The 27,150-nt window shown below is 36.6% G+C and overlaps 1 protein-coding gene across 6 annotated transcripts in view; it reads right to left on the bottom strand.

Annotated features, from left to right (window-relative positions):
• Positions 1–24,251, bottom strand: part of LOC131051375 (transcription factor E2FB) — a 78,792-nt gene extending 54,541 nt beyond the window's left edge. For 2 of the 6 annotated variants that reach the window (XM_057985864.2, XM_057985865.2), the window contains exon 1: positions 23,998–24,250. In XM_057985864.2, coding sequence (XP_057841847.2) covers positions 23,998–24,092 — 95 coding nt within the window. In that variant the 5' untranslated portion in view covers positions 24,093–24,250. Of the gene's footprint in view, positions 1–20,442; positions 20,502–23,702; positions 23,725–23,997 lie in introns of those variants that run through there. The other 4 variants (XM_057985867.2, XM_057985866.2, XM_057985869.2 and 1 more) reach the window with 4 other exon arrangements.
• Positions 24,252–27,150: the final 2,899 nt, after the last annotated feature.

Here is a 27,150-nt window from a genome sequence, read left to right as displayed (position 1 = left end):
AAGTCATGGGAAACGATATGGATGAGTATGATACAACCAACAGCACTTGTGCCATTAAATTGATTCACTAAACATGTCAAAACCACCAACAAATAGAAAAAAGGTGCAGGGCAGCAGGAATGAATAAAACACTCAAATGAGACATATCTGACCCCTGTTGAACCCATCATTGATGAGAAACAATGAACAGTGACAGGTTTGGCACATTTGTGTCAGTCCAAATGTGACAAGGCAGAAACAACAAAGACCTGGCTCATGCTAAAGCCATCACCAATTTACAGTGTTGAGGTACAGCTGGCAGCAAGCAAGGTTTGAGTCCTATTCGGCCATACAAATATCTCCATCACCAATTAAATCCATCATCTGAAATCCTTTGCTTTTCAAATACCAACCAACAAAGGTGACAACCTGATCCAAACCATTCCATTTCATCTTTCCATGCCATGTCAAAATGCAAGGTTACTTAACCAATACTTGGAAATCCTTTCCAGTTGTCATGCCCTGTCCTGGACCCTAGTCACATCCTTCATAATCCCTGATCGCAAAATTTATAAACTCTAGTAAAACCCTAGTCGCCTCTTATATAAGCAAATAAATGAATGTATGGGGCCGACCCTGAGGAGCAAAAGGCATTAGAATAAGGCATACATATTAACATTTGGCCACCATTGTTATATATTAATATTACATTATTATCTGTTTTTGGCCAACCTCACATGCTGGCCAACCACACAGCCGACATGAGACAAGGCAAATAAAATAATAATAAGAAAATGAAATTGTTATTTAAAGGGGCCAACCAGACTAAGGATGCGTCCCTATGAAGAGGTATGACCCCTCCCAATGAGGGATATAAAAAGGGAGATCCAATCACTGGAAGAGGTAGGAAGAAAAGAATGGAAATAAGACCAGAGCAGACATAAACATATCAATTACAGCAGATATAAATATAGCACTATCGATGAACAGCAGAAACTCTCATATGCAGTGACCAGAGCTGATCTGAGCAGTAACATATTAATCTATTGTGAGTAAAATGTAAGGTAATTCAAAAGGGGGCATTACATCAGTATAGAACAAACTCCATGTCTGTCATCAAGAAAGTTTGCGGCAGTTATGTGAGAGCTTCAGTAGTATATGAGGTATTAGAACTAGAGGTATGGTAGGAGCATGCCGTAAAAAAGTGAATTGAACCCCTTGTAGTCCAAAGTGAGTGACCCATAGAAGCAATAGTCTGCAAAAAATTGTGATTATACCTGATTAATCCTGAATCCTAGAGCCAGCCGATTTATTCCCCGAAACGTTGACCCAAATTTCAACGATTTTTTGCATTTAAATCACGTTAAAATCATGTTAGAAACCCCAAAAAATGGCAAAAAAAAGTTTTAAAAAAAACATTGTAAAAACTTGCAAAACCCTAGAAAAACTCATGAAATTATTGAATTGCTTAGAAATAGGGTTGATCTGAGACAGAATCAGAGTCAATGTGGAATCAACATTGAAAAAGTTTGTTATTTTGTCCATTTTCAGGGGGTTCGACACTCCCCACACTTCACTTGTTCAAACCCACAAGCTCAACAACCCAACAAAGGCAGAAAGTCCGCGAGCTCAATGGCCCAGCAGGGGTTTGAACCTTGGTGGCCACCTCACCAATGGAATGTTTCTACCACAATACTAAACGTCTGAAGACATATAATATATATAGATATAGATATATGATATTTATTATAATTGATATAATTAATTTTTGCTCAAACAAAGACATACAATTCATTATGTAAGCAATATATCCAAAGTGCTCCACGAAATAAATCTGAATGACAACAAACAAGCTTGCACAGTTGTAATAAAGGAACCTCCAACACACAATCATGTCTCTACCTAAAATAGTAGTTGCAAACTAGGTATTGCCAAAACATGTGGCTTGCTAATCTTTTACTTCAGCTAAACAAATGCCTTTTGTTGAATTCTACCCCATATAAAAGACTTACCAATTGCCATCAGGGAATATAAAACATTGCAACTGTGGAATATGATTTGATAAGCTTTCTCAAATATTGAACTACCCCTAGAAAACTCCTTGCCTCAATCACAATGAAAGTCTTGTATCACTTCAAAATGGCTTCCACTTTTACTAAATTCCTAACAATAGCTGGATCTCTTTCTGATAAATTTTGATCTCAGCTACTTCATAGACTTAACTAATCTTTGATCTCAGACTTGACAACTATTTGGTATTTGTTGACTGCCCTTTTAAAAAGTTAAATGAATATTTGCCTATGCAATCAGCAATATGAATATAAACAAAAAAAATCTATTTTCTATAATCAATAATCATGGGATAAACTCTATTTTATTTACTATATATCTCTATGCTATGGAAATGCCCTTAAGTTTTAAAAATAAAATAGTTCGTGTCTATTTTTCTACAATTTTTAAAAATCCAAATTTTTACCCATTTTTTCAAAAAACCTTGTACTTTTGGTTTGCCGATTTTTTCCCCAAAAGATTTGTGTTGCTATGATATAAAGCATTGCAATTGTGGAATATGATTTGATAAGCTTTCTAAAATACTGAATTAACCCTACAAAACTCCTTGCCTCAATCACAATGAAATTCTTGGATCGCTTCAAAATGGCTTCCACTTTTACTATTTGTCTATTCACTTTTGATCTCAGTTACTTCATAGACTTAGCTAATATTTGATCTCAGACTTAGACAACTATTTGGTGCATTTGGTGACTGCCCTCTTAAAAAGTTAACTAAATATCTGCCTATGCAATCAGCAATATGAATATAAACAACAAAAAATTATTTTCTACAATTCATGGGTTAAACTTTATTTTATTTGCTCTTTATATCTCTATGCTATGGAAATGCCCCTTAGTTTTTTTTTAAAATAGTTTTTGTCTCTTTTTCTACAATTTTTTATGTTTTTTAAATCTGATTTTTTGCCAATTTTTTCAAAAAATCTTATACTTTTGATTTGCCATTTTTTTCCACAAATAATTTTTGCTACTAACTCCAAACTACTCCATTTGAAATCACATTTTGTATTTTCACATTTCTAATTTGCAGATTTTAATAGAAGAGTAGAGGCATGCACCATTTCTGGGCATGGTTTTCACTCTTCCCATACTAGGCATTATTTGATGTTTTTTGTTGTAGTGTTGATGTGTCTTTTATCCACGATCAAACACAGAATAAAATACTCATAGGCATCTTATCCTCTCTTGAACAAAGTTTCCCCAAATGTTGAAGATTCACCTAAGGATCAATCGAGGCAACTCCAAGGTTCTAGTATGTAGGTTCTCTACGTGTGGATAAGCACCAATGTTCGTTGTGTTTGTTGTTTCATCAAGGGGCCTTACGTACTTTCCATTAAAGCTGGTTCTTCCGAAAGACTTGATCAATGAGGAATAGGATTTTCCTAATACGAACCGATGTTTCAAAAAAAAAGACAAAAGGTAAGGGATCGGAGAGGACTATGCTAAACTAGAACTATGAGTGACTAAATGGAGGACAATCTCAGTGAAACTCTACCAATTTCAGTATTACCATAGAACAACAACTCCACTGGAATCGGTGCGATCTTCTAAGGGAATTCAAAGATTTTCAAATCATTCTTGAACATAGATACCATCACTAGGGTGCATATCAATACTCAAGTAATGATTGAACTTTAAACAATTTCAATATCTCCAGTTGACCACACAAGGCACACTTACAATCAGTAAGAGGCTAGTGGTATGGATTATGAGCTTCACCAAAAGATCGGGCATTGCATTTATCACTCAATCTAATTCTAACATCTAAATACTATCTTCAATAAAGTGATTCAAGAAGATGAACAACCATGCAAGAAGCCACAAAGATTGCAATAAAACACCGTAACTTCAATGTTTCATTAATCTCATAGCAAAATATAACAACAATTGCTCAACTTTCTCTCTTCACCAAATTTGCACTTTTCTTCTGCTTCTCCTCCGCTATTCTTATTCCTATCACTCCTATTACTATTCTCCTTCTTATTAACCCCACAAATGAAATGAGTGAGAGCTTATATAGCAATCTCAAATAATGAATGGCCCACATTTAAAGAAGATCAAGGGCTGAGATTTTGACACCTAAACCCTAATTAGGGTTTGTTTACAAAAATAACCCTATTTAGATAAATATTATCATAACATAGCCAATAGACATTGGCACAAATAACGAGGAAGCATCCTCCAAATACGGATTGAATTGCCACATCATTTCATAACAATTTTTCATCTAGAATCTTGTTCCCTTTTCCTTGTTCCTTTCTGGCATATTCAATGAATCTGGACATGATCCCTTCAATTTCTGCAATGGGAATCTCAGGTAGGTTCTTCATTCGTTCCTCCAAGTGAAGGACCTCATCAAAGGCCGCAAGAAGAGTTATCTCCCATCCGTGCTCAAGCTCTTTTGTTCTATCAATCAAGAACATAGTAGCATACATCTGATCTCGCTGCTCTACTGTGATCATGTTGTCCTCTTTACAAAAGATGACCTTGATTCTATCTTCCAGCTCTTGGATATCCACATTTACCTCAATCTCTATTCTCCTATCAAGGATCACACATAGTACATCAAACACCTTGTCTTGAATAGGATGGATAGTATCCTCAACTTGGCTGCACCTGCTATTGATGTCCTTGAATAGAACCTCTTTCATTTGGAGCAAAGTTGACCATTGTAAGAAATTATGAGTTCCACCATCAACTATTCTTTCTCGTGCCAAAACCTGTCTTGATGTCTTTCTTACTACTTGTAGTACTAGGATAGTGATGTCCCTAGTATGAGTGAATGCATCGACTGTTACACCACCACCATGAACTATCTCAAGAACTCGGATGGCTTTGTGTAGTATCTTCATCATATCTCCTACAAATTCCTTGGCTATCGTGTAGGATCTATCAATCCATGTATGCACGAGTTGGGCTAAGTTCTTCATTTTTTCCACCTGATTTATTGACTCAAGAGGGAGTGCCTACAGAGGTGAGACTACTGGATCTTGTCGCCTCAATGGCTCATTAAGTTGGCTAAAATAATTTCTCCAAGCGTTAATCTCCTTTTCCAACCTTTTATTCTTTTCTATTTATTCCTTCAGCTTATCATTGACTGCCCTCACTGAATCAGTCGCATCTTCCATGGCTTGCTCGGAGGTAAGTGGACCAAGATCAAAAGTCTCCAAATCATATTCTTCTGCCATGATCTCATCATCATACTTGTCCACCGCTGGTGTAGCTATTTGTATCTTCCTGGAGCCTGTATCATCTCTTATCACCTTGGATATCTTTGTAGCTTTCCTTTTTTCAATCCCTTCTTGAGACTTGCTTAGAAGACCTTCCAAATCAAATACTTGCTCCTCTTCTTCAACTACAACTTTTCTTGTAAGTCTCTCTGTGAGCCAATCTGGAATGGAAGGTTTTCCTTCTTTTACTTGCATTTCCTCGGGCAATGACTGCTCGCTTCTAAAAGGAGATGTTGCTTCATCATCATTTCTTTCTTCTTGCTGCTCATTATCACAAACTTGGACAGGAAGACACTGACTTGATGATTGTTGAGGTGTCTTTCCTTTGTCCTGTCTATCATTTTGTATTGTGGACTCCATGGACTCATCTATCTCATGTACCTTCTCCCTTTGATCCTCACCTTGACCTATCTCTTTTTCATGTACTCTTTCTTTTCAGGTCCCTCCTTTCTCTTCGACCCCTTGGAATAAGAAGTGTTCTCACTTGCACTAGCCTCTCCTTCTTCCGTTCTTGTTTCCAAGTTGAATGTCATAGCTATGTTTTGTTCTTTCAACTTTTGATGTTGGACATCCACCCATCTACGAGTGCAACCCAAGACCGGGTTCATTAGTTCCCTTAAGTTTGTGACCTCTTGCTCATCCCAATTGATCTTCACTTCCTTGTCTTCTTTTTCATAGGAAGATTGAAGATATCTGCAACTGTCTTGTGCTTGATCTGCCACTCTATAAACTTTGCATCTCCTGATAAGATCTAGGGGCAATCGAGAGTGCATCTTCTTCTTTATTTCCAAATCATCCTTGAGCATTTATCTAAAAATCTTCTACCTGGGACACATGCTTGTACTTCTTCCAAACTGTTTCTTCCACGTGACCATGAGGATCAAAATTATCTCTTGAAGCAAAAGATGTGAATGAGTAGAGAGATAGCTCCCTATCTACACCTTCAGCTGCTTGAAAGTGAGGACAAACTTCAATTGAATTTCCAAGTGAAATAGGTATAAAGATACCATTTCCATGCTTGTGCCTCAATATCTTAGCACACACTGCCAATTGTCTAGTCACCTCAAGTAGTACCATCCTGTCCGTAGGATACCTTGGCAACATATAGGGAGGTGAAGGACATCCCTGAATTCTGATGTAGGTGAATTTAGGAAATTGAATGAACCACGCACCATGTTTCTTTACAAGCTCTTGTGCATCTATAGATAGTCGTTGATGAATTCCTCCTTGTAGGATCCAAGTGATATGCATAGTGAAAGCATCATTGACAATCCCAAACTGCTTCTTAGGTGGATGATGTAATTGGGCATAGGAATCACATACTCTTATCTCTCCAGGCCCTCTCCCAACTATGCCTCTACGAGTTAGTCCCGCATACTCATAGCATGTGGCTAAAGAATATATAACGTATGAGCTCATGTGGAATGATTTAGTAGGGACTAACCTTCTCAACTGAACATCTAGGTTGTTACTAATAATTCTGGCCCAGTTGATCATCCCTTTCCCTTGTATGATCACTTGTATAAAGAAGAACATCCACTTGTCGAAAAATAAGGCTTGAGAGGCACCTACAACTCGATTAAGCATGGTTATCAAGTCTCTGAATTCTTCTTGGAAATCAATTCTGTGAGGTACATTGGGTACCTTATTCAAGCGAGGCCTACTCTTAAGCAACCAATTCTTATTGATGAAACTCAAACAAGTATCAGGATCATCTTCATAGATAGACTTGGCTTCTTCTAGGCTCTTGTAGATCATATCCCTTTGCTCTAGAAGATGAAAAGCTTCACTTATAGCTCCCTCTAAGAGATAGGCGAGGGCAGTCCCATCCTTGGCCACAATTGTCCTTGAATGCGAATCATAGTGGTTGGCACATTCGATCATTAGCTCATGACACCTGACTGCAGGAGGGAAGCCTACTGCTTTGATGATCCCACTCTCTATTATCTTCTTGGCTATGGGTGATGGCTTGCCAATGTAGGGTGCTTCACGAAACTTCCTTACATTGAAGTTTCCTAGGTTGGTGTCTCCGACGTTGCTCCACTTGGACGTGATCTTTGTCTCCAAGTCTTCACTCCTTTGATCTTCTTTGATTAGGGCTTGTCGAGTAGTGGATCCACTCGTCTTTGAGGCCACCATTTGTCACCTATATTAATTAGCTTGGATTAGGGCCTTAAAAGGGAGTCACAAAGATGGGTGATTCAAGACCTTAAAAGAACAACTATGCTTATCTATGAATCTCAATTTGAAAATAAAAGAATAAGACTTTGAGATTACAAATTTTCAAATTGATATTACAAATGAATCAAGCTAAACAATGAAGACCTAAGTTTACAAATAAAATAATCCTTATTTAAGTTAGATCAGATCTTCCTTGAAATTTCACCAAATGAAAGACATTATACATACCTCTAGCTTGATTTTGAACTTTAAAAGAAATGAACCTAAAAAGAGGAATGATAATCTCGCTATTGAAATTCACCTCTTTCCAAATGATACTCCAATGATTTCGCTCCTCAAAAGATTCAGGTCTGAGCCTTAGGTATATCAATTTCGATCTTGGAAGATTACTGTTCTACAAGCCTGCTCTTCAGATGTGATTGAATTCATCTAATCATTAATCTGCCTTCTTAAATTTGCTTCATAAATACTTAACCCGCTGCTGTAGCCTGCTTTTCCAGTTCGTTCTTAAATTAAGTCTAAGCTGGAGGCATGTTGAATTTATCTAGCATAGATCCTTTCCTAGAAATTCACCTCTTAGCTGCTGAAGAAATTCGCTCTTACATCTGCTCCTTAAATTCGCTCTAAAAAAGAATGATTGAATGAATGATTAAATGACTAATGTGCATCCTTTCCTATATAGGCACCTTTCACCTTTCTCCCTAAAAGCCCACTTTGCTTTGGATAAATAAATTTAATTGCATCTTCTTTAAAGTGGCTGACTTCCTTATTGAAATTTGAAATTTGTTCTTGGTGCCAAAAGGTGAAATTGGTTGTGTTAATGCCTTAGTGCTTCTTGGCCGGCTTGCACTTTATCCTTTACTCTCAACAAACTTCGTTCTTGTACCTTCAAGAGGTACATGTCCTTGAAAACAATTTCGCCTTGGTACCTTTGAGAGGGACAGGATCCTTGGGATAATTCGCTCCTGTACCTATGGAAGGGTCAGGAGCGAATCTTCTCCTCTTTGCTTAATTCACACTTAATTCCTTTCACTTTGCTTTAGACTTGATTTCTTAATTCCTCTCTCATCTTGATCAAGTCAATTCGTCTTCATTAGCTTAAAACAAGATCTTCTTAGTGCATTAGGTAAGATAGGGAGTTTTTCCAAGAGGTTCGCTCCTATACCTTAGAGAGTGACCCTTAGGAAAATTCGCTCCTGTACCTTTGGAAGGGTCAGGTGCGAATTTAGCTTGATAGCTCAAATCCTTAACCTTTTGCCATTCAACTTCATTTCAATGTACTTCAAAGGCATAAAAGAATCATGTCCCCTTCACTCAAGGCCTAAAAGCATGAATTTGATCCAAATGAGAAGGAAAAGAGGAGGTCTAGTAAAAATTCGCTCATGTACCTTTGGAAGGGTCAGGAGCGAAATTGACAATGTTGCTCAAATTCTCCATACTTCATCATTCAACTTGGTTTGAATTCTCTTTTAAAGGCATGCATAACTCAACTTTCTTTCAATCAAACCCTGAAGGCGTGAGTTTGGATCCAAGTAAGGAGCAAGAAGGTGTTTTTAAGAAAATTCGCTCTTGTACCCTTGGAAGGGACATGAGCGAATTTTATGTTTGTGCTCAAATTCTTAACTTCTTCTCCAAATTTCTAAGTTCAAGCTTGTTTCAATTCGTCCCCAAAGGTAAGTTCAATTTGATTCCTCTCCAATCAACACTCTAAAGTGAGATTTCCATCCAAATTAGAAGCACAAAGAGAGCCTAAGAAGAATTCGCTTTTGTACCTTTGGAAGGGTCAGGAGCGAATTTGATGCTCTAGCTCAAATTCTCATCTCTTTCTTCAAATCTTCACGTCTAAACCTCATGACCTTGCTCCTCAAAGGGATAATGAGTGAAATTCGAATCAAACAAAGCCTTAAAGTGAAGTCTTCAATCCAAATAGGGGGGCAAAGGGAGCCTAAAGAGAATTCGCTCATGTACCCTTGGAAGGGTCAGGAGCGAAATTTGATAATTTAGCTCAGGGTCTCCAAATTTCTCCAATTTTACACGCTCAAGTCTCATGTGCCTTTCTCCTCAAAGGGAAATGAATGGAATTTGCATCAAACTAGGCTCTAAGATGAAGTCCCCTATACAAGTGAAGGCAATAATTCTTCTTCTTCAAGGAATTCGCTCTTGTACCTTTGGAAGGGTCAGGAGCGAATTTGATCTTTGCACCCAAATTCCTCTTTGTTGATGATCAATGTTCATTCAAGTTCATCTCCACATGCATGTTTCAATCAATTTTACCTTAGTTAAGGGCTTGAAGCAAGATTTTGGCTTGATTTAAAGACAATAGAGAGGGCTCCAGAGGATTCGCTCCTATACCTTTGAAAGGGTCAGGAGCAAAATTTGATCAAATTGCCCTCATTTACCTTCATTCTTCATGGTCGCACTTGATCTTTGCTCCATCATCCATCAACCTAACCAACTCAAAACCCTTAAGGAGGCTCTTGACGACACTTGTTCTAACAACTCTCATTCCTAGATACCCATTCCTAACTCATTTCGATTCAATCTCACATGTCCCAAAGGCAAGGCCACCCTAGGACTTACATCTAGACTCTTGGCATGGCAAGATGACTCCTTACTCTCAAACTCAAATCAAATCTTGAACCCAAAAAGACAATCCTAAAGGAGAGCTCTGAGGCAAGCTGTAATGTCCCTACTAGTTTATATATATATATATATATATATATATATATATATATAACTAATCTAATTTGCAATTAAACTTCAATTACTTAATTAACACTAATCTCAATTCTTATTTAATAAAAGGATACGAATGCAATACTGGGACATGTCCTTAGGCGGCTGTGAAGCTCGCCTTCTTGGAACCCATCTTGGTTCCAAGCCATACTAGGAAATCGAATTACCAGGAAATCGAAGGTTAATTCGATTCCTGTCTTGGATGTAATTTCTTACACCCAAGCCATACCAAGGAAGACCATCATATATGATTAATTCTTTGCCTTGGATGATGCATCTCATCATCCAAGTCTACCAGAGAGGACCGGCCAGATCCGTCTCTTCTTGGATGAACTTTGTCGACCAAGCCATAACATATATATATATATATATATTCAGTATATACTGCCTACCAGGAATTATCATAATCCCTGAATTAGGCTAAGGGAATTTCCTCCCAATAGCCTCCATCATATAGCCACATTATTCATATAATATTCTACAATTCATTATCATTTTTTTAATCCCTAAGTTAAGCCTACATTTATATATTTCTTCATTCCCATTATTAATGCTACATACATATGAATATACTGCATACATACAACATTATAATCATGCTATACTTCTATAATATACAATATCATAATAATATAATTCTGTAGAACGAGATTGGAGACAGATCTACCAAAAGAATACTATTATATCTATATGTGTGTGTGGCACACACTTCCACACACAAATACGTACCTATAGCACCAATGCCAATCCCCTATTACCGGCTCTGCTGACGCAACTGCAATTCCCCTGTTTTCTTTTTCCCGTGCCCTCCATTCCTTGCGCTGAGGTTCTTCCTTTATACCCCGTGGAGGGGAAGGGTTGCATCTCTCCACGGGTCCCTTCCGCGCGAAGGGATGTGACGGTGGTCGCAGCTCAGGCTGCGACTACCGTCGCACCACTTCATGCGGGGGGGTAATCGTGATGACCCCCTTTGTAATATGCGTAGTTCGTAGCGTTGTATTAATATTTTTATTTAATAATACTTTTCTTACTATTTTATATATACATTAACATTTTAATCATTTACTTAATAATACTTTTCTTTATTATTTTATATATTAAATACATTAACATTTTAATTATTTATTTAATAATACTTTTCTTTATTATTTTATATATCAAATACATTAACATTTTAATCATCTATTCATATTAACCTTATTTAATTAACAATATTTAATGATTTATTTCCTCTTTAGTATATTAATATTATTTAATAAATTTACATCAGGTGATACCGTAGGGGTTATCACAGTCCCTCTGTCTCAATTTTGCTTGTCCTCAAGCATATTTAGATCTTCCTCTTTTTCCCAAGTAGCATCCTCATTTGGGAGATTCCTCCATTTAATCAGGTATTCGGTAATGGTCTGGTTCCTAAGCTCCTTTTTCCGTGTATCTAGAATGATCTCAGGGTACAAGGTGAGTTTCCCTTCATCATCTAGGGGAGGTAGTTCACTGCATGGAGCCAAGTGTTGCCCGAGAACCTTTTTGAGTCGGGAGACATGGAACACATTATGTATTTTACTGTCTTTGGGAAGTTCTATTTCATAAGCTACTTCCCCAATCCTTCTAATTACCTTGTAGGGTCCATAGAACCGGGGTTTCAATTTTTCAGCCCCATTCTTCTTGAGGGAAGATTGTTTATATGGTTGTAGCCTTAAAAACACCAGATCTCCGGCCTCGAACATCCTTTCCGTACGCTTCGTGTCTGCATAGATCTTTTGTTGATTCTGGGCTTGTTGTAAATTCTCTTTCAAGGTCTTCATGATATCCCTACTCTGTTGAACAAAATCTTGTGCTCTTGGTACTTTACTTTCTTGGGTTATTAGCTCTCCAAAGCTTGTGGCCTCATAGTCGTACAAGGCTTGGAAAGGGATCATTCCTATTGACATGTGGTGTGTCGTGTTGTAACAATATTCTCCTAGTGTAACCACTTGACCCAGGCTGTCTGTTGCCCTATAACATAATTCCTTAGGTAGCCCTCTATCCACTTGTTCACTATTTCAATTTGCCCATTAGTTTGAGGATTGTAGCTAGTACTAGGGGTCAAGACTGTTCCTGCCATTCTGAAGAGTTCCTGCCAAAATTGGCTAATAAACTTGCTATCTCTGTCGCTGACAATATTTAGAGGGAGTCCATGGAGTCTGAAAATTTCCTTGGAGAATAGATCGGCTATTTGGTAGGCTTTGTATTCTGTGGAGACTGCAAGGAAATGGGCATACTTCGTGAGTCTGTCTACCACCACAAAAATGCTATCCTTTCCTTGTGTCCTTGACAACCTTGTTATGAAATCCATAGAAATGCTCTCCCACTTTTGATTGGGAATAGGTAATGGTTGAAGCAATCCAGTTGGGTGGGTGAGTTCGGTTTTATTGCGTTGACAAGTTAGGCACTCTTGTACATATTTTTGGACATCTCTTTTTTGGTCTTTCCATGCATACTTTTCCCTAATGTGTTTATAAGTTTTATAGTATCCTTGATGTCCTGCTAGGGGGTTATCATGGAATTCTTTTAGGATTTTGTTTTTGAATTTGGTCTGAGGGGTCAAGTATACCCTTCCCTTGTACAAGATGAGATCTCCCCTAACTTTAAAATCTTCATTGGGAAGGTTTCCCTCCAAGATTTCCTTTGCTTGTGGATCTTGGTCATATTCATTAAGGATTTCTTCCTTCTAGTCCTTTGAGATGCTAGTAAGGGTATTGAGGTGGGCTCTTCGGGATAATGCATCTGCTGCCCTGTTATTCACTCCTTTTACATATTCTATATCAAAGTCGTAGGCTTGTATTTTGCTCACCCATTTTTGTTGCCTATCGTTAAGATCCTTTTGGCTCAAGAAGAAGCGTAGACTATTATGATCGGTTTTCACACCAAACTTCCCACAGACGAGGTGTTGGCGAAATTTGGCCAAGGCGTGCATTATGGCTAGCATTTCTTTGTCATAAATAGAGTAGCGTCTTTCTGCTTCGATAAGTTTACGGCTCTCAAAAGCCAGGGGGTGTTTCTTTTGCATGAGGACTGCCCCAATTCCCTCCCCGGATGCATCACATTGCAGTTCAAAAGGTATAGAGAAGTCAAGAATGGCCAATACCGGACATGAGCTCATGGTTATTTTAAGTTGTTCAAAAGCCTGCTGGGCTTGGTCATTCCATGTGAAGGCTCCTTTCTTAGTTAGGTCAGTGAGGGATGTTGCTATCTTGGAAAAACCTTTTACAAAACGTCTATAGTAGCTGCATAGTCCCACAAATCCCCTTAATTGTGTTAAGGTTCTAGGGGTGGGCCATTCCTTGATGGCCCTGATTTTTTCCTAATCCACACTTACTCCCACCTCACTAATTTTGTGTCCTAGGTAGATGATTTCTTTCATCCCAAATTTGCACTTGGAGACTTTAGCATATAAGGATTCAGACTCAAGAATATTTAATACCTCCTCAATGTGTCGGAGATGTTCTTCCCATGTCTTGCTATAAATAAGTATATCATCAAAGAATATTAGAAGAAATTTCCTCAACTGCTGCCTGAATGTATGATTCATGCATGACTGAAAGGTGGTCGAGGCGTTAGTGAGACCAAATGCTAGAACCAAAAACTCGAAATGTCCATAGTGACATCTGAATGTTGTTTTGGGAATATCCTCTTCCCTCATTCTAATTTGATGGTATCCTGACCTTAGATCAATTTGAGAGAAATATCTTGCTCTGTGTAGTTCATCCATTAGTTCGTCAATTCTCGGAATAGGGTATCTGTTTTTTATAGTCTTTTTATTCAGGGCCCGGTAATCTATGCACATTCTCATCGTCCCGTCTTTTTTCTTGACCAATACCACTGATGAAGCAAAGGGGTTGCTGCTTGGTTGGATGTGTCCCATTTCTAATAATTTTTTTATGGTTTTTTCAATCTCCTCTTTAAATTTGTGGGGGTGGCAGTAAGGATTGGTAATTACCGGTTTTGCTCCTTCTAATTCAATGGAGCGTTCAAATCCCCTTTTTGGGGGTAAGCCCGGGGGAATGTCTTCGAAGACTTTTTTGTGTCTCCTAAGGATCGGTTGTATATCACTATGAACGATTTGACCTTCGGTCGGAGATTTATCCAAGACCATACATTGGGCGACCCACTCTCCTTGATCATGCCTAAGGATTTTCTCCATTTTATTACATGATACTATCTTTGGAGAGCCATCGAGAATTCCTTTTAATGTTATCTCTCTCCCTTCATGTTGGAAGCATATCTCCCGATTTGGACTATCCATGGTGAACCGTCCCAATGAGTTTATCCATGGCATCCCCAAAATGATGTCATTCTCTAGGTTCACCACAAAGAAGTTCCTCTTAATTGTATGCCCCCCTAGGGTGACTTCTAATTGAGGTATAATTTTAGTGCACCTGTCTATGACTTTGTTGCCCATGATCACTTCAAACCCTCCAAACTCTTGAGTTTTTAACCTTCTCTTTGCTGCTAAGCGTTTGCTAATGAAGTCATGCGGCCTTGCATTTGAAACATAACCCTTTCTCCATGAGTTCCTCTCTCTCCTTACATTGGTGATTCAAACTCCAAGGTTTCTTGCAAAAGCGGCAGGGTCTCTCCCAGCGGTCCCTCTGGGGTCCCTCATTCCTATGCGGTGTTTTGGTTGAGGTGTTCTTGGGAGCACTAAATTCGACCATCCTAGTTTTCTTAATGGCCTCTACTAAATTATGTGGTTCCAAGGGTTTACAAAAATTTTCATAGTCTTTCAAGCCTTCTAAAAACATGTAAGTAAGCCTTCTCTGGGATAGGTCGGGACCATTACTGATAGGTTTTGGAATTGGTCTATATAGTCTTCAATGGTTCCTGATTGCTTAAGGTGTGTTAACTCTTGGAAGTACCATTCGGAGTCTTTCTGGTCAAACCGGTTGATGAGCTTTTGGGTAAACTCATTATAGGTGGAGATATTTTTGTGTCCTAGGGTAATGAGACCATTATGCCACCAATTATGGGCTGCTCCAGTTTAATGGAGTATGGCAAATTTTATAGCATCTCCTTCGGTCATGGGGCTGTATGAAAGGTATGTATCTAGTTTTTGGACCCAAGCTTGGGCGATATCCTTCCCTGACCCATCAAAGCATGGTAGGGACATTTTGTTGACTTTAGCTTTGAGGTCTTTACCCATAGGCTTTCTCCTTCTACCTTCATTAGTCTTGGACTCACAGAAGTCCCTGAAGGAAACCACCCTCGAAACTTCTGGCTCTAATCTAGCATAAATTTGAGCAGTTTCTTCCACCCCAAGTGTGGCTTGTTCCTCTTCATCTCCCACATGTTCTTCTCCAAGAAGAAATTTGGGAATTGTTTGTCTAGAACTTTGAGGAGATCGTTCGTTATCGACGTGATTAGAGTGTGTCTCTCTTCTAGGGTTTGGAATATCTCTATTGTTGTTGTTTGTACTTTGGAGGATAAGTTGGCTCATTCTTTCGAATTTCTCATTGGTTTGTTCCACGAAAGTCTGAAGTTGTTTGGCTAATTGATCGGCCATTGCTTTTGTGCCTTTCTTTCTCTAATATGTGATCATAAACTAAGACTCCTTTCCACAGGTTGGCAGGATTATGCTCTGATACCACTATAATGTCCCTACTAGTTAGAGATCACTATCCTGCAAAACAGATTATTAGAACAAATATATATATATATATATATAATCTAATTTGCAATTAAACTTCAATTACTTAATTAACACTAATCTCAATTCTTATTTAATAAAAGGATACGAGTGCAGTACTGAGACATGTCCTTAGGCGGCTGTGAAGCTCGCCTTCTTGGCCATACCAGGAAATCGAAGGTTAATTTGATTCCTCTCTTGGATGTAATTTCTTACACCCAAGCCATACCAGAAAATCGAAGGTTAATTCGATTCTTGTCTTGGATGTAATTTCTTACACCCAAGCCATACCAAGGAAGACCATCATATATGATTAATTCTTTGCCTTGGATGATGCATCTCATCATCCAAGTCTACCAGAGAGGACTGGCCAGATCCGTCTCTTCTTGGATGAACTTTGTCAACCAAGCCATAACATATATGCATATAGACATTCAATATATACTGCCTACCAGGAATTATCATAATCCCTGAATTAGGCTAAGGGAATTTCCTCCCAATAGCCTCCATCATATAGCCACGTTATTCATATAATATTCTACAATTCATTATCATTTTTTTAATCCATAAGTTAAGCCTACATTTATATATTTCTTCATTCCCATTATTAATGCTACATACATATGAATATACTGCATACATACAACATTATAATCATGCTATACTTCTATAATATACAACATCATAATAATATAATTCTACAGAACGAGATTGGAGACAGATCTACCAAAAGAATACTATTATATCTATATGTGTGTGTGTGGCACACACTTCCACACACAAATACGTACCTGTAGCACCAATGCCAATCCCCTATTACTGGCTCTGTTGATGCAATTGCAGTTCCCCTGTTTTCCTTTTCCCGTCCCCTCCATTCCTCGCGCTGAGGCTCTTCCTTTATACCCAATGGAGGGGAAGGGTTGCATCCCTCCACGGGTCCCTTTCGCGCGAACGGATGTGATGGTGGTCGCAGCCAGGCTGCGACTACTGTCGCACCACTTCGTGCGGGGGGGGGGGGGGGGGGGTGGGTAATCGTGATGGCCCCCTTTGTAATATGCGTAGTTCGTAGCGTTGTATTAATATTTTTATTTAATAATACTTTTCTTACTATTTTATATATACATTAACATTTTAATCATTTACTTAATAATACTTTTCTTTATTATTTCATATATTAAATACATTAACATTTTAATCATTTATTTAATAATACTTTTCTTTATTATTTTATATATCAAATACATTAACATTTTAATCATTTGTTCATATTAACCTTATTTAATTAACAATATTTAATGATTTATTTCCTCTTTAGTATATTAATATTATTTAATAAATTTACATCAGGTGATACCGTAGGGGTTATCACACAGGCTCCTCAAAGGAAACCCTAATTTTCCTAACCTAGGCCATCACGGACTCACTCAAATCACCCGACAAGCAAGACGAAGCAAGAAGAAGAGATAGCAAGACCAGAAAAAAAAGGGGGGTCCCCATTTTGATGGGGCGATGTTGTGAAACAGTCACAACATGTAGATACAATGCTTTTCATGATAATGGTTGTAGGAGTTCTTAGGGAGACACTTTATACCCATTCAGTGCTCACTTCATTATTTTATAAAGGTGTTAAGAAAAATTTATACATCATACTCTCTATCACACTCATCACATGCAAAATCAACCACACCGGAAAATCTACACAGATTTACTTCCACATTAGCCAACAACACTATAAAGCCACTAATCTTCATTTTTTTATCTTCAAATTGCAAATTTAATTCCATAGTCACCACACTTCCCTTTAAAATCATCTACCACACACCATTCTTTTCTACATTCTAAAATAATTTCTCTTTTAACCCTTTAGTTTAAGACTGCTACCCCCTAGGTAACAATCTGACAAAATCACTCAATTCAAAGTGACATTTTTGCCTCTAAAAGAATTTGCTTGATCAAAACATTATCATTCACCAAAGTGCACTGATAAATATCCATCAGCTTTCCAAAAGACTTGAAATGATATACCAAGCCATTTTGACCTTCCCGAAATGACCTCTCAACTCATCCACTTCTGTATGAATGCGCTATCAAGTTTATGACATGTCATTACTTCTCTTCAAGCATTTCCCTTCCTTTGAACTTGTTTGCAAGATTGAAAACATTTTCTTTAACTAGAAGTTTATATACATTTGACAAAATCACTTAGCTCAAAGTAACATTTTTACCTCTAAAAGAATCTGCTGATTGAAACATCATCATTCACTAAAGTGTACTGTAAAATATCCATCAGCTTTCCAAAAGACTTGAAAATGTATATACCAAGCCATTTTGACCTTCCCAAAGTGACCTCTCAACTCATCCCGATCGTCCACTTCCCACCACTTTCTTATGTATGAACTATCAATTTTATGGCATGTCATTACTTCTCTTCAAGCATTTCCCTTCCTTTGAACTTGTTTGCAAGATTGAAAACATTTTCTTTATACTTGAAGTTTATATATATATATTTCACAAAATCACTTGATTCAAAGTGACATTTTTACCTCTAAAAGAATCTGCTTGATTGAAACATCATTATTCACTAAAGTATACTGTAAAATATCCATCAGATTTCCAAAATACTTGAAAACGTATAAACTAAGTCATTTTGACCTTCCCAAAGGAACCTCTCAACTCATCTTGGTCATCCACTTCCCACCACTTTTATATGAATGCACTATCAATTTTAAATTTTTATGACATTGTTACTTTTCTTCAAGCATTTCCCTCCCTTTGAACTTGTTTGCAGGATTGGAAACATTTTCTTTATACTTGAAGTTTATATATGCATATGCCATTGTTTTAAGTAAATAATATGTTCAATACTACCATGAATGCATTGATGACCTGCCAAGCCAGCACAAGTCAGATCAAATTATCTTCTATATGCCACTTCAACTTCCTTTTAGTTAGGCTTTATGATACTATTTGAACTTCAAAGTACAACTCAAAGCACTGGTCATTTCTCATCCATTCTATGTTACCGGATCTGCAAGGTGTGGGATTTGGAGGACGCGTTCGTCCTGAGAGAACACATGGAGAATCCGGGATTTCAACTACAAACCTACAGCAAACCCATCATTTCTATGGGCTGTTTTTCTTGTCTTTTTAATTTATTTTTTTACTAGGAGTCCCTAAAACAAACTCCTAACCCTAAACATGCCAGCTAAGAATTTTAAACACCAAAACAAACTTATTTTAGCTCATTTTAATAGCAAAAAACAAAAACCATTCCAAAAGGCTGAACTTACATTCTAATTTATCATTCAATGAACAAAGTTGAAGATTGACCATTGATGGTTCCGAATTGATTGCATAGATGTTCCTATGCATTTGCAAGTGTTTGTTCGCTGCCAAGAAGATCATAGAAGCAGATATTTTTTTTAAGTAAATTTTATTTATTTATTTTTTCTCATTTTTCATTTGTCTTACAAACTCTTTGCTTTGCTTTCAATTTGTTTTCCTGTCATTTTTCTTAGTTTCTATAAATGCTTAACGTAATAAATGGTTTAGCCTTTCGAAAGTTTTATTGCATTTATTTGTTTTCAATGTATTGTTTATTAATAAATACAACTTGTTGCTGCAAGACTTACAATGGCAGCTTCTTCTAGCTCCACAACTCAACTTAATTGCAAAACAGATCTAAACTCTCCTCTTTGAAAGTAAGTTGATATGATACAACTGGTTCCAGGTGGTAGGAAGTATATTTGGATTTCAAGGGATGGAATGTGAGATATTCAAACATATAGTCAAGTCAAAACCCTTTTGTGTGGGATTCCTAGGATGGGTATCAAAGTTTGGCTAGGAAAGCCTGGTAATCCTGTGCCACTGGAGCAAATGATAACATACATTAACATGCAAGAGAGGGCAAATGAAGCAACACACCATAGAGCAAATCATCCTTTAATGGAGAAAATCTCAAGAAATGAAACCACCAACATCCCCATCTAATCCCACTATTGTGGTAGTGAGCAGCCTATTTGTGGCCACTCCTCAAGAAAAACCTGCTACAAACAGGAAGCCAAAAGAAAATTTGGAAATGGCATTTCAAATGAGTCTTTAGATGTTGTCGACCTAGATTTCCAACTGGATTCAAATTTAGATAGAACCCAATCTACAAGGTGTGAGATTTGAATTAGAAATGAAGGAAATGGCTACAATATGGAAATTTGAAATAAACTTGCAAATCTAAAAATTATGCTGTAAAATATCAATGGAAAATTTAAAATGATATGAAGTAACAAACAAATTGGTACCACTCAAGAGCCATACACATAGCACAAGATTTATCAATGATAGAGATTTCAACAATCCATAATATAGATAGACAATTGTTTCTAGATTTGATTGTGTACAAGATTTTTGTATCAACGTTTCGGATCACACTCTATGATCCATCAACAAGATAAAGATTTATGTGGAGAAAACCCTTTCAAGTAAAAAACTACGCTATAAAAGAGAATAACTTTGTATTGTCTACAACAAGATTGCAATACATTCAATTTCTTTCAATCTTGCATCCAATCTAACAACATCTATGTACCTGTAAAACTTTTGATAATGTCTCCATCTCAAGCCCTCAATATATAGACTCGTGGAGGCCTAGTATACCACCATAAAACATTATCATAGGTCAAAACAAGGTTCCAAAATGCTATGATACAAATCCATATGACCTTACATGCTATACATAGTTTCTTACATGATTCTTTCACCCTCTTACACGTTGAAATAAAATCCCTAGAAAATAGGAGATGCTCTTACGTGCATCGTAGACTATCAATAACTTATGCTTAGATTCTCCTACGCGTGTCATAATCATCATAAATAATCCATCCAACATGATTCTCATGTCCAAAATGATCTATCCTATTTTTAGCCCTTATAGTTGTCATAGAATCTGTCATAAAATCCCTAGAAAATAGGAGACGCTCTTACATGCGTCATATACTATCAGTAACTTATGCAAAGAGTCTCTTGCACGTGTCATAATCATCATACGTAATGCATCCAACACTATTCTCATGTCCAAAATGATCTCTCCTATTTTTAGCCCTTACAATTGTCATAGAATCTATCATAACATCCTTAAAAATAGGCTTTCCATGTTAGACCACTAAATAGGCATCTTTTGACAACTAATAACTTATTTTTCAAGACATCGAAATATGGTAAAAGTGCCAACTCAAAATCTCACGCCCCTTTTAATGAAGCACAAATATTTAATAATGTAAGTATCAAATATTTACCAAAAAATGCAAAATAATAATAAATAAATAACTTAGAAATTGTCAAGGTTGAGACACCTTAATTCTGAACAATTTGGACAAGTGGTGTCAACTATAAAGTTGCAGCAAACCCATCATTTCTAGGGGCTTTTTTTAATAAATTAATTTTTTACCTTTAACTTTGACTAGGAGACCCTAAAACAAATTCCTTACCCTAAAAATGCCAACTAAAACATTTTAAACACCAAAACAAACTTAGTTTAGCTCATTTTGATAGCAAAATTTCCAAAAGACTGAACTCTCATTCTAATTTATCATTCAACAAACGAAGTTGAAGAGTGATCATTGACAATTTCAAATTGATTGCATGGCTATTTCTGAGCATTTGCAAGTGTCTATCACTACCAAGAAAATTATAGAAAAAAAAATTTACTTTATTTATTCATTTTCTCACTTTTCATTTTTGTTTATAAAAAAAATAAAACTCGTTGCCATAGGACTTCCATTGGCAGCTAGTTCTAGCTCCTCAACTCAACTTAAATTCAAAAAAAATCCAAACACTCCTCTTTGAAAGTAAGTGAATATGATACAACCAATTCTAGGTGGTGGCGAGTATATTTCGATTCACAAGAAGTGTGATGTAAGACATTAAAGTTCACATAGTCAAGTGAAAGCACATTTGTGTGGCATCTTTGGGATGGGCATCAAAGCTTGCTCAAGAAAGCCCGATAATCCTCTTACCATTAGAGCAAACAATAACATACATTAATGAGCAGGAGATAGTAGATGAAGCATCAAGCCATAGAGCAAGTCATCCTTTAACAAAGAGAATCTCAAAGAATGAAACTCCCTACACCCCCATCTAATCCCACTGTTGTGGTAAAGAGCCTATAATATCCCCTTTTGTAAATGCCCTAGATTTTTACCCTAAAATCACAAATTCCTTTCACAGGAATTGTAAGATGGTTGGGGGATGAACCCGCAATGCAACAGTAAGTTGCAAGGTGGCACTTATACCACTTCTTGTGTTCAAATCCCAACACATTGATGTGTTGGGTCGAACATTGGTTCCTTGACCGACAAGTACACAACGCGACAAACCCACAGAGGAGGTAGGCAGAGGAAGGTGGCCCGAGGTGTTTTGGATTGACGATGACAGCAATGCTCGACAAGAAACAAGCCCCCGTGTTGGAGAACAAACCCACACATCAAAGAGGAGAGGATGTGAGGGTGCGACAAGTAACAGCGTGTATGGAGGAGACAAAGGAATAAAGACCGATAGAGGAGCCAAAGGGAGAAAGACTCGAGGAGAACAGAGGATGAAGGAGAGATAAGGAGGGTGCAGTGATAAGGAGGCTAGGAGAGAGATAAGGAGAGATAAGGAGAGATAAAGAGAGAAGAGATAAGGAGGAAAGGAGTGATAAGGAGAGGAGAGATAAGGAGGAGGTAAGAAGAGATAAGGAGGAGAGATAAGTAAGGAGTTGAGGAGAGATAAGCGGAGGAGAGATGAGGAGAAAAGGGTGAAGGAGTAGAGAGGAGGCCAAGGAGTGGAGTGGAGGATAGAAAGGAGGTCGAAGAGGGTGGAGGAGGATAGAAAGGACGAAGAGGGTGAGGAAAAAAGAGCGTAGAGTGAAGACAAAGAGGTGTTAATGCCTTGAAATCAGATATGATGTACTCAAGGATGGGGTCCCCCATTGTGGCCCCACTGGTTCAAAGCTCCAGTCAAAAGCAATTACCAATCAAAAAAAAAAGAATCGTAAGATAATTAGAGGTGTAACTTTACCAATTAGAATAGAATAGTCTAATATAAATTTAATTTGAGTACAAACAAATGGTAAGAAAAGTATCCAATGTGTACACGAAAACACTTAGAAAATCTTGAATAGGATATGACATGTGACATATCACAACTTCAGAAACTTGACTGAGAATGTCTGAACACACCCGCTGTCCCATTGTGATTTGGACTTGGATAAACCCGTTGATTGACTTCATAATCATAACTGAAATGTTTGATTCTGCATGTGACTCTTTCATTTTTATTGATTGACTAAGACTTTATCATGCATACTTTCAGATAGCCAGACAGGCAGGGAAGGTGAATGGTTATAACTGAGAGTACACAAAACTGAAAATGTGGATATTTCTTATGATTACACATGTTTATTTCTATTGCAATAAATAATAAATGAGTAACTATATAAATTAATAAAAGGATTAAATGGGTACTAAAACAAAATGTAGATAAAATTGAGCATGTAGATATTTATTTGACATACAGACGTCGTTGCATATAGTAAGAATCCGTTTTTAACATATATAAATGCCCTTGGAATTTAAAAGATGAATATGTGAATAAACAGATTCCATGGTAACTAAGAGCAAATGGATTTGAATATGTGAGCATTAATTAAACTTGCAGACGTTGATAAATTCTAAAGAAATCTTCTTCAAAACACTTGGGCTGTCCTTGGGATTTAATAGGTAAAAAATTCAGCGAATAAACAGATTGTTTAGTTAAAAGTTAAAACTAAATGTAGATAAAATTGAGCATATGATTGCTAATTAAACTCACAGATTTTATTGCCTGTTGCAGAATGCCTCCTTTTTAAGGATTTGGGTCCTTGGAATTCAAAAACGCAAATTGATGAATGAATAAACAGAACATACAATTAAGACTAAATTCAGATGAAATTGAGCGCGTGGGTATTGATCGAACTTATATATTTCGTTGCCTTTTTGGCAAAAACCTCCTTTGAAGCATTTAGACTTCCTTGGAATTTAAAAGGTAAATGGATGAGAGTGAACAGAGTATATAATGAAAACAAAGCTCAGATCAAATTGAACATGTGGGTATCGATTAAACTTACAGATTTAAATTCCTCTTTAAACAAATCTTCATTCGAACATTTGGGCGCCCTCGGAATCCAGTTCGGTTATTAAGAGGCGCGCACCCACATTGCATTCAGTAGTAATAGCATTTAGGTTTGCATGGGGGTTTGAATGTCTATAGTAATTGAGTTCAGACAAATGTGAAGTGGGCGGGCGAGGGAAGAGAAGGAATTTCTATTTTTAATATTTTATTTTGGTGGGAGAAGGGGGCGCCCTTTTAGTCTTCTTGTATTCATTTGTTTACAAAACTGGAGAGAGAAACGAGCAGTTCTTTTGTTTGATTTGATTGGCATAAACTTACTTAAAAATTGGTATTTTGCAAATTTACTTTCAATTAACGTTGATGGTTGCCAGCAGTTCTTTGATTGTTTTAATAGTATTTTACAAATTTACTCTCAATTAATGGGAGAGATGTGTTTGGGATTTTGTATATTTTGTTTTAATTAGTATTTTGATTGCTAAATCAGCTTTTCGTTTACAAGAGCATTTATTTGTCCTTGAGCATTTTTACATTATGGTGGGGATGTAAGTCATGGTTTTTTCTAATCGAAGAAAACAAAATCAGCATAAGTTTTACTTTGAAGGGAGTATTCTTGAAGAAGTTACAAATTACATATATCTCGAATTGACTTCATCAAAAATCTAAGTTGGGAAAGTTGCTAAGAAAAGAATTTCAAAAAGTTGGAAAGCATTTTATGCTCTTCAAAATAGATGTAGATAGGCAAAGATATGAGATTGAAAAACCATCCAAACTCTTTTAGGGCTTTTAGTGTTGTTGGTTGTTCTCTCTAGGTGTGAACTATGGGTCAACAATATCTTACTCTCACAATGGAAGCAAATTGAGAAAATTCAAAAACATTTGATCACAAGCAAATTCAAAATTAAAAGCACAATTCCCTATGATATCATGCTAAGTGAAATGGGAGCTACCCCTATTGAAGCAATTGCTACGGTGTGTCTCATAAGTTATTTAAAAAGAACCGAGCAAATGGAGGAAGGAAGATGGCTTGAGGTTGTCTTCAATGACATATTGTGCAAAAGAAAGAAGACTTAATTGCAACAAAACATCAAATGGATGAGTAAATGGAACATTTATTTGAATATGTGCCCCAAAAATAACAAAGGGATAAAGTGTTTCGTTATGGATAAATTCTAGAAAAGTATTTAGGGTGTGGAGCTAGTGATCTTTTTGCACTTGTGGGAAAGTGGAAACTGAAAAGCATTTTAGTTTAGAGTGATGCCTTCAAGGATAGTAGGGATAAGTTTGTTTAATAACTTAACTGGTAGCTCATGGGATAATTTATTCAATGAGTACAATGAGAAGTTGTGGTCGCTCATCATCAACTTGCATAGGAAAATAATTGATTTGCAGAAGTCGATTTGATTGGGCAAGTTGTCCCATAAGCTATGTTTAGCCTCGTGGACGTTAAAATCTTCTTCTCCTTCTTCCTCTTCCTCTTCCTCTTCTTCTTCTTTTTCATGTCACTAGTTTTTTATTTTAGGTTGTTCTAGTCATTCATTCTAACAACTAAAATTATAAATGATGATTTTCTTATTTATTCGGGATTTGTTATATTTTATTTTTTATAGATATGTTTTTTTTATTGTAGAAGATTTGAAAGCAACACCATCTAGGTGCCTGCAACATAGACTTATAGATGTTAATAGTTTTGAATTTATATTGTGGTGGATATTGATAAATATGACAAAGCATGAATTTGTAATAGTTAATAGCATAGTTTGTTTATGATTTTTAGGGCTTCGTAATTTATTTATTTTGCTTTATAATGCACAACTGCGAGAGGTCACAAGTTCAAACCCATGAGCACAACAGCCTAGTGAAGGCACAAAGCCTGTGAGCGCAATGGCCCAACGGGGGTTTGAACCTTAGTGGCAGCTACACCAACAAAGTGACTTAACCACGGCACTACACCCCAACGGGCTTTAGGGTTTCGTAATTTATAAATATCATATATTTATTTTGAATTAGTATTTCATTCAATCTATTTAAAGTTTTAATTTATATTGTGAACTTATCATTTAGATTAATTATCAACAAAACATAAGTTTAGGTTAGCATTTCTTTCAATTATGAAACGTAGATTCTTGTTCTACAAGAAAATTGTAGGATTAATAATCTTGGAAAGGTTTCAAAAAAATTGTAGGAATAACTCACAATTCTCATAAAGCTCTTTCTTGGGACTAGGTGTGTTATTCACCTTACAAGGTCTTGTAAAATAGTGTCGTAATCTGTTAGTTAACAAATTTGTCTCTCTAAAATAACTCAAAGATGACTCATAACTGCCCAAGGTGAAAGACAAATAGAAACTAAGAGTTGGAGAAATTGCTATCGAAATAGAAATTTTCCTCTAAATTTTAGAGGTACAGCTCTCTCTCATGATGTAATTGAGTTCTTTTTGGGGTATGCCTTTAACCAAGAGGCAAAGAAGGCAAAGCTTTTTAAACTGGAAATCTTTAAAGGTAAAAAAGGAAAGGGGAATTGTAATTGAATAGAATACAAAAATTCTACTAAAGACATCACTGCTCCATTCGTCCAAAGTTAAATATTCACAGTAATGTGCATATATAAATTTTAGAATTCATTCGATAGATAACAAGAAAAGACAATCCAAATGCAAGGTATTTAGTATAAGAAGAATAACAATAATTCACCAACCATAACTCAAAGTTTATGATTCATGAAACTGTATTTAGATTTTTTCCATATATATCCATTCAAGAACAGTTGAAAATATTCAAAAACTAGTGAAAAATAAATATTATTATATATATCCATTTGCCTCTCATTTGACATATATAGACAAAAACTGGTAACCATCTTTAAAATAATTATCTTTGAAAGCGATTGTTCCAAGAAAAAGGACTGAACAGTTACTCAAAATAAAAATAAAAACGGTCTATGAGAGCTTGACTCTATATCACTTGAACTGGTCATAGGTCTAGAGGGTAGCACAATTAATTAACAGGAGGAACGTGGTTTCTTCCTACTATGAATGCTAGTTGGAGCTGAGCATCGTGCATTTTGGCCTTCTCTTCTTCTTCCTCTAACACTAAGATAAGTCTCATGTATTTTACAAAGTTCATTTTACATTTCCAATCCAAAGTCTTCA

Source organism: Cryptomeria japonica, chromosome 11 (genome assembly GCF_030272615.1).
Source record: "Cryptomeria japonica chromosome 11, Sugi_1.0, whole genome shotgun sequence".
Lineage (NCBI taxonomy): Eukaryota > Viridiplantae > Streptophyta > Pinopsida > Cupressales > Cupressaceae > Cryptomeria > Cryptomeria japonica.
This window is presented reverse-complemented; position numbering and strand designations above follow the sequence as displayed.